This window comes from Cinclus cinclus, chromosome 30, assembly GCF_963662255.1.
Source record: "Cinclus cinclus chromosome 30, bCinCin1.1, whole genome shotgun sequence".
Classification (NCBI taxonomy): Eukaryota; Metazoa; Chordata; class Aves; order Passeriformes; family Cinclidae; genus Cinclus; species Cinclus cinclus.
Window position 1 is genome coordinate 41,745 of NC_085075.1, and position 7,994 is coordinate 49,738.

At 53.1% G+C, this 7,994-nt stretch overlaps 1 protein-coding gene across 1 annotated transcript; it reads left to right on the top strand.

The window, feature by feature from the left end:
• Positions 1–2,210: 2,210 nt before the first annotated feature.
• Positions 2,211–7,178, top strand: LOC134054817 (uncharacterized). The gene is made up of 4 exons (XM_062510811.1): positions 2,211–2,238; positions 3,241–4,371; positions 4,794–4,866; positions 5,053–7,178. Exons 1-2 carry the CDS (start codon positions 2,211–2,213, stop codon positions 4,251–4,253), a joined length of 1,041 nt encoding a protein of 346 aa, XP_062366795.1. The 3' UTR covers positions 4,254–4,371; positions 4,794–4,866; positions 5,053–7,178.
• Positions 7,179–7,994: the final 816 nt, after the last annotated feature.

Genomic DNA, 7,994 nt, shown 5'->3' on the forward strand with positions numbered 1-7,994 from the left:
ATTCTGACTCTGTTAGTGGTTGTATTTTTTTTTTAATTGCATGTATTTTGTTTTTCCTTTTTCTCTTCCCTATTAAAAATTGTATTACTGACTTGAAGTCTCACTGGTTTTGCTTTTGATCCAGTACAGGTGGGTTGGACTGTGAGGGTACACAGAGACCCACTGGGACATACTGGGACATACTGGGAATGATACTGGGCAATAATGTAGCAAACTGAGGATACTGTGAGTGATACGAGGTATAGTGGGACCAACTGGGGACACAGGGAACAGTGTCTCATCCGCCACAGCCTCACAGCCCCTCATAATACAGTTCGGCACCAAAAACACCTGCAAAGTTCGGTGCCCAAAAAGCCTGGTTAGAGCCCCCCAAGCTTCCCCCAAGTGCTCCAGAACCACATGCGTTCTGCCCTGGGGACCTCAAGTCACGGCTCGGACTCAAAAGTGTCCCCCAGGTGCTTTCCCGGACCCCAAATGCTTCGTCCGAGCCACTTCCGGGACTACAGCTCCCATCATGCTCCGCAGTCCCGTTAGAGTGCTATTCCAGCCGTGACTACATCTCCCATCAGGCACCGCGACCCACAAAGAGACAATGCGGATGCGCCCTCCTGTGATGCTCCGCGGCTGTATTCAATCGTATTATGCCCGTGCCTACAATTCCCATCATCCCCCGCGCCCCAGAGAGCCCCGTTCTAGCCCCCCAGGTGCCCGCCCGGACCCCGAAGCGCTCCACATTCCCCTCCCTGACCTCCAAGTTTTCGCCCTGGACCCCCAAGAGCTCTCCCAGCCTCCGAGGTGTCCGTCAGAATCCCTCAGTGCCCTGCCCAGTGCCCACCCGGCCCATTGAAGTGTCCTACATACCCTCAAGTTCTAAATTCCCTGTGTAGACCCAAGACTGCCCCAAATGTACCCCAGAAATGTCTCCCTGGACTCCAGAGTGGCCCCTTTTACCCTGTCTGAGAAAATGATAACAAGGATTAGAGAAGGACTGAAAAAAGTCTACTTATCATACAGAAGGAGAAAGCAATAGCCAGTAGTTTTCAATTAATTAATGAAGGGAATTGTGTTACTTAGAACCAATCACCAAGAATTTTTATGATTGCTAAAACCGTATCGATTTTTTAACACATAAATGAAAAATTAGGTAATAAAAATATTATTTTTATTATTAAAAGAAAAACATCTTTGTAATTTTATTATTTTATTAATATATAATTATAATAATAAACATGCAGGGATTTTTTTTATGTTTTAGGATGTCAGTCCCAGGTGGGCAATGTCTGACATGGTGAGGTTGGAGGTGAGAAGCAGGTTGTCCAAATAGGGTCAACCCTGAAAGGGATCATTCTTCTCTGTGCCCAGACCTTCTAAGGTGACATTCATCATCAAGATCACCTGGGGAATGCTTCGGTCACCTCTTCTCTGAATTGAAAAATTAAAAAAAATATTCACTTGATTAAAACCAAAAATCATGAGGTGCACTTTGAACTCTCTCTCCTTAACGCTGACACTGACACTGACACTGACACTGGGGATCCAAGAGCATTGTGACTGAGGAACCTCATGGAACCAAGAGTCCATTGCTACACTGTGCAGCCTGTGGAACCAAGGGGAGCACAGTGACATTGCGGGGCCTCATGGAACATTGGAGACTATTCTGACACTCTGGGACCCACTGGAACAAGGGACTGTTACAGCTTGGCAGGGCCTCATGGAATCAAGGGCACGGCAGTGAACACTGTGGGTCTGCACAGGATGAAGGGTTCATTCTGACACCGTGGAACCCAGGATACCATTGTAACACTATGGGGCACCATGGAAACAAAGGTGCATTGTGACAGAGCAGGACCTCATGAAACCATCGAGGCCATTTTTACACATTGAGGCCTTGTGAAACCAAAGGGCCATGGTGGCACTTCAGAGCCTTGTGGAGCAAACAGGACCCTAGTGACACTGTTGGACTCAGTGGAACCAAGGGGCCATTGTGACACTTTGGGTGTCATGGAATCAATGGTCTGTTTTGACACTGCAGGCCTTAACGAATCACAGAGACTATTGTGGCACTGCAGGTGATGTCTTGGAGTGGCTACCTAGAACACAGGCTAGACAAGGTTAAGGGAATAAAGTCGGTGCTTATTAAAGGCCTTCAACAGATACACCTTGGACAGTGAAAAGCTTCCCAGAGGCTACACCCAAGGTGGATGGTGGTCATGACTTTTTCAGACAGATATAAGTTTGGTCTGTTTGCATATAAGGGGTTAATCCTCCAATTACAGCTTCCGCTAATGAAGTCATATTCCCTCAGTTTGCTCCCCCCTCCCAATTCACTTTTGTTTATTGTATTTGGAACCTGAGGCTGTAGGGTGTCCTTGAGTTTCAGAGGAATCTTTTTGTCTGACCAAAATGTGAAGATAGTTAACTAATACTTTCTATGGAGTTTAGAGTTATGCATTGATGCATAACAGGATTTCAAAAATATAAAGGCTAAAATCTTATGCCATGACAGGCCTCACTGAACCAAGGGGCCACTGTGACACTTTGTGGCCACATGGAACCAAGGAGTCCATTGTGACGCTACAAGGCCTCATGGAAGCAAGGAACCATTGTGACACTCTGGGGTCTTGTTGTGCTAAGGGGTGATTGTGTCACTGTGTGACACCATTGAATTAAGGAGTCCATGGTGACACTGCAGGGCCCCATGGAACTAAGGATTCATGGAACAGTGCGGACCCCATGGAACCAAAGATCCACTGTGACACAGCAGGGCCTCATGGAATTCTGGAGACCATGATGACACTTTGAGGCCACGTTGAATCAAGGGGCTCTGCAGGGCCTCGTGGAACCAAGGAGACCATTCTGCCATTGTGAGTCCCCACAGAACCAAGGGTCCATTGTGACACTGCATCACCAAGGAGACCCCTGTGACACTGCAAGGCCTCATGGGAACAAGGGACCTTGCAGTCCCTTGTATATCTGCAGAGGGATTTGTCTCCTCTACAACGCATGTGGGGGAGACACCTGGCTGAGGGCTCCACATCCTCCTGCCTTAATTTTCTTTGCATTTCTCATTGTTCTTTCAAAATACCCAAACCCAGGGTGAAGATGTTGAGCTAAGACAACGATGGCAACATGGGGGGGGATCTTCCAGGGGATGTGGGGGGTGCTGTGTTCAAGAGGGTTGAGGGTTCCTGGGAGGGATTTGGGGGTCGCTCAGGGTCTTGGATATTCTAGGCTGAGCAGTTCTAATTGCTTTGGGAAACTCTGGCAGAGGTTCTGGGGCAGTTGATCAAGGATCCCCTGCCCAGGAACTGTCCACATATCCCCTGTACCAGTTTTGGGTTTCTCCTGTCCTGGATCCCCCTCTCCTCGCTGTCATTCTCCTTGCCCCCTGCTCATTCTCATGTTACCTCGCTCCTGGTCCCACCCTGCTCCCATCCCAGTCTGGATCCCACTCTTGGTCTCATTCCCTGTCCCGTATTCTCTGTCTGGTTGTCATTCTCATAATCCCGGTCCCATATTCCCTGTCCTGTTCCCGTTCTCATATTCCCAGTCCTCATGCTGGTCCCGCATTTCCATTTCCATATTTCCTGTCCCATTTCCGTATTTCCATTCCCAGCCCTATTTCTAATCCCGGTCCCATCTTTCTAATCCCTATCCCATATTCTCTCTCCAGTTGCTGTATCTGTATTCCCTGTCCTGTTCCCACATTTCCATTCCCAGTTCGTGTCCTGTATTCCCCGTCCCAGTCCTGTATTCTTGTTTCTGTTCCTGGTTCCCGTTCCCATTCCCTGTCCCCATTCCCTGTTCCCTCTCACCAGGCCCCGCCGCCATCGCTCCGGCCCCCCCGCGGCCCACACGTGACCAGGGAGAACCCCGCGCTGCTTCCGCCCACCAATCACAGCGCGCGATCGCTCCTGGATTTGCATAACCACGCTTTCGGTCCTGACCCCGCCCACCGCCGGCTGAAGCCGCGTCCGGGCGCTGTTTATTCCCAGTTCCGTCCCAGTGCTCCCAGTAAGAGCGGTCCTAGCACGGAAAGCGCTCCCAATTCCTTCCGGGTTCTCTCAGGATCGCTTCGAGTGCTCCCAGTATTGGTTCCAGCACTGTGCAGGGCACGGCCACTTTGGAACCCCCCAGGGCAGAGCACGGCTGCTTTTCAGTGTCGGCACCGACCTGGGCCGGGCTGGGAGCGGAGGAGGGGGAGGAAGGAAAGAGGAGCGGGAAGAACAAGAAGGGGAAAGTCAGGAACATGAGGAAGAGGAGCTGCAAGAGAAAGAGCAGCAGCAGAACCACTCGGCTCCCCCGCCCGCCCGCTCAGGCTGCAGTTCCCCCAACTCTGGCAGCATCACCCTGCCCCCCCGGAACCCACAGGTGAGCAGGAAGGGGAACCTCGCCCCAAAACCAGCGGGGGCGTCTCTGGAAGGTTTTCTTTTTGAGGGGCCAGGGTACGTTTGGATCTTGAAGGACCCCGAAGCTCAGCCGGAAATGCCCCGGGAGGGATCTTGGCAGGTCCCACGTGGTGATCACCCAGTACTGGTGGGCAAAGGGCCAGTATGGGGTTTGGGGATCCCCAGGAGAGCCGTGGGGGAATGCGGGAGCCCCGGAGAGGGGAGAGCGCAGAGGGGCATTCCCAGAGCCAGGGAACCCCCGGCAGCCTGGAGGAGTGCAAGAGGTTGGTGATGAGCAGCCCCAGGCTCTCTGAGGTTGAAAGGGGTGATGACATCTCCAGCTACTCTTGGCCCGCAGGAACATCAAAACCAATGTGCTCAGCCCTTGTTTTTCCCCAAAACCAGGATTTCCCATTCCCAAATCATGGTCAGATGGAGGAGGAGGCCGTGAGGAAGATGGCCCAGAAGCCCTATGCAGGTGAGGGGGAAGTCCCTGCCCCCTTCCCCCTCTGTCCTGCTCCATCTCCCAGCCCAGCACGGCCCCCGGCTGCAGGACAACCCCGCTGCCGACACCGTCCTGCCGGGGACATGCTGGGGGGATCTCCTTCCCCCTCCCTCTGGAACAGAGGCAAATCCCATCCTCTCCTTGTCCTTCCTCCCCCAGACAAGGAGCTGAGGATGGAGACCAGGGAGGACAAATCCCCACAGCTGAACCTTATGGAAAAGGCATTTTAAACCAGCTCCATGGTGCAGGAATCCAAGGAGGAGGAAAAGCCCCAGAGATCCCTCATGAGGGGTTACAAATGCAGATCACGGTGATCCAAAGCAGAAAGACCCACTCCGGGCCAGGGAGGTGGCCAGAGATGCTGCTGGAGCTTAGAGCTGAGAGTCCATGAGCAGCTTCATGATGGGGAGAAGCCCCACAAGTGCTCAGAATGTGGGAAGAGCTTCAGCAAGTGATCCTACCTGATCCAACACTGGAGAATCCACATGAGGGAACAGCCCTATGAGTGTGGGGAGTGTGGGAAGGGCTTCAAGACAAGCTCTGACCTGACTGCCCACCAGATGAGCCACACAAAGCAGAGGCGTGCCGATTGTGAGGAATGCAGGAAGACATTTAAGACTAGCTCCAGTCTCCTCAGGCATCAGCAGATTCAGAGGAGAGGCCCTTCCACTGACCCAACAATGGGAATGGCTTCAACCAAAACTCCACTGTCGTCACCCACCAGCGCATATATACTAGGACGAGGCCCTACGAGTGTCCCAAATGTGTGAAGTCCTGTTCCAGAAGCTCTCACTTTACCCTACACCAATGAAGGCACCACTAAGGGAAGCCCTGCAAATCAAGTGCAGGAAGAGCTTCATGTGCTGCTCCAGCTCCATCCCCCGTGGCAGGATCTGTGCTGGATGTTCCTGTGGCCCCCAGTGGGCAGAGCATTGCTGGTCCATGGTGCCCGTGATCTATGTTAGAAATACACCTGGCTGGGTGGCTCCACATCCTCCTGGCTCCCCATGGGCACCTGGACATATCCACAGATCAACATCAGAAATCCATTGTGAAGAGCACGTTTGTCGACTTCTGACCCGAGAAAAATCTCACTCTTTGCATCTTCTGGTGGTATCAAGCAACACTGAATGGCCTTGGAGGTCTTCTCCAATAGAAATCCATCATTTTAATCCTTTCTGGCTCATGGGCATCTTCCACAGCCAAATGGGAACATACTGGGGCAAACCCCACAATTTTGGAGATGGTGGGGTGGAAACCCCTTCAAAAAGGGTTCTTCCCACCCAGCCAAGCATGTGGATGCTTTGCCAGCAGGGACACATAAATTCTTTTGTTTTGGCCTTGAAACAAAAAGGTTTCTGTTCATTCCTTTGAAAGCCCTGTAACTGGGGTTAAAAATAACGACAAGGAACTAAGACATGGGTGGGGCCATGGGGGGAGATGGATGAGGATGTGAGGAACATGGATGGGGACATTGCGAAGTGCTGTCCAATGCAGGTACTGCCACCACATCCCCACTATCACCACCACAGTGCACCAGCCAGATGTCATCACCCAGCAGGGCAGGAGGTGGAACTTGTTCGGCTGTTGACAAGTGGCCCGGAGGTGAGTGACAGTCACCAGGGCGTCCTAGGGACTCCACGCTCAGAGGACCCCAATGGCCCAAGGTACAGCACAAGGGTCAGTGCCACCCACAGTGTCATGTGGCCCCATGCTACATGTCACCAGGGGTGTCCTGGTGACATTGTCCCCCTGCTATCTGTCCTGGTGGCATCATGTCCTTTCCCCTCTGTATGTCCAAATTCCCTACCATATCTTCCTCTCGCCTTCCATGTGTCCCCTGCCCCCAGTGGGGCCAAAAACCATGAGGTCCTGGGCTGTCTGAGGGGACCCATCCTGTAGTGTCCCTGTGTCCCTCAATGTGTGCCCATGTCCCTCAGGATGTCCCCATGGCTGCTTCTGGCACGGAGCATCTGCACTCACCCTGGCACAGGTAGGAAAACACTGTAACACCCCATGACATCCTTGTCCTCTGATTTTAGGTCCTTCTCCCCTCCATTTTCAGTCCTTTTCCCCTTTTTTGGGTTCAGTGCCCCCTATTTTGAGTCTTTTCTGTGCTTGTTTGGATTCTTTCCATCCTTTACCCCAATTTTATGCACCCTCGCCTTCACTTTGGCACATTTTTGGGTGCATCCCTCCCTTCCAACCCCCTCCGCACCTTTTAGGCGCCCCTCACTCCCCTACACCCCAACTCCCTTCCCCACAGACATCTCCCCAGCTGTGTCCCCAACTGTCCCCCTATGCCACATGGATTCAGTGCTCACCATCCTGGATACCCTTGAGTCCCCGGCCTGGGACTGTGGATTTCCTCTTCCAAGAGATTCAGAGCTGGACCGGCTGCCAGGGGATGCCGATGGCACCAGAGCTCAGGGTGGGTGGCCTGGTGAGGTTGGTGGGAGGGGGTTTGGGGTCATCTTGGGACTGACCAGGGGCTTGTCCACTCTGCAGTGAGAAGCAGCCCTGGCCAGGGAGTCTGGGATGGATGGGGGCAGGAGAGATTGGACACTGGTGGACACTTGATGGACACCTGAGTCATGGATCCCAGCTTGACACTTGTCTGGATAGCTCTTGGCCCTGCAGCCCCCCAGCCTAGGCAGCTCCGAGCCCAGATAACCACCAGCCTTGATACACACCTTGGGTGTGTATCACCTAACTGGCCCACCAGCCCATCCCAGTAGCCCCAACCCCAAAACCCCCCAAAACAAACCCAATTCCAGAACATCAATTCTGGATGCTCCCTGCAGAGTGAGGGGGAAACTGAGGCACGGGATGAGGTGATGGGAGGAGACTTTGAGACTCACCCTGGAGACCCCAAAACGAGCACCCACCCCCCAAATTGTCACTGCAGCATCTCAGGCCCCCCAGCTGTCACACTGGGGCGACTCCAGGAGCCACTGCAACCCCAGGCCCCTCGAGGGGTGACCTGTGGTGTCCCTCTGGTGTCACTGGCGAGTCCCCAGCAGAAGCAACATCACCTCCTCAGCAGGAGGAAGACGAGAAGGAGGTGAGGATGTGACTGAAACTCCTGCCCGTTCACATGG

Coding starts and splice junctions, on each gene's coding strand:
- LOC134054817 (XM_062510811.1), top strand. CDS start 2,211: ATGACTTTTTCAGACAGATATAAGTTTG. Junction 2,239..3,240: donor TTCAGACAGATATAAGTTTG/GTCTGTTTGCAT, acceptor TAGGCTGAGCAG/TTCTAATTGCTTTGGGAAAC.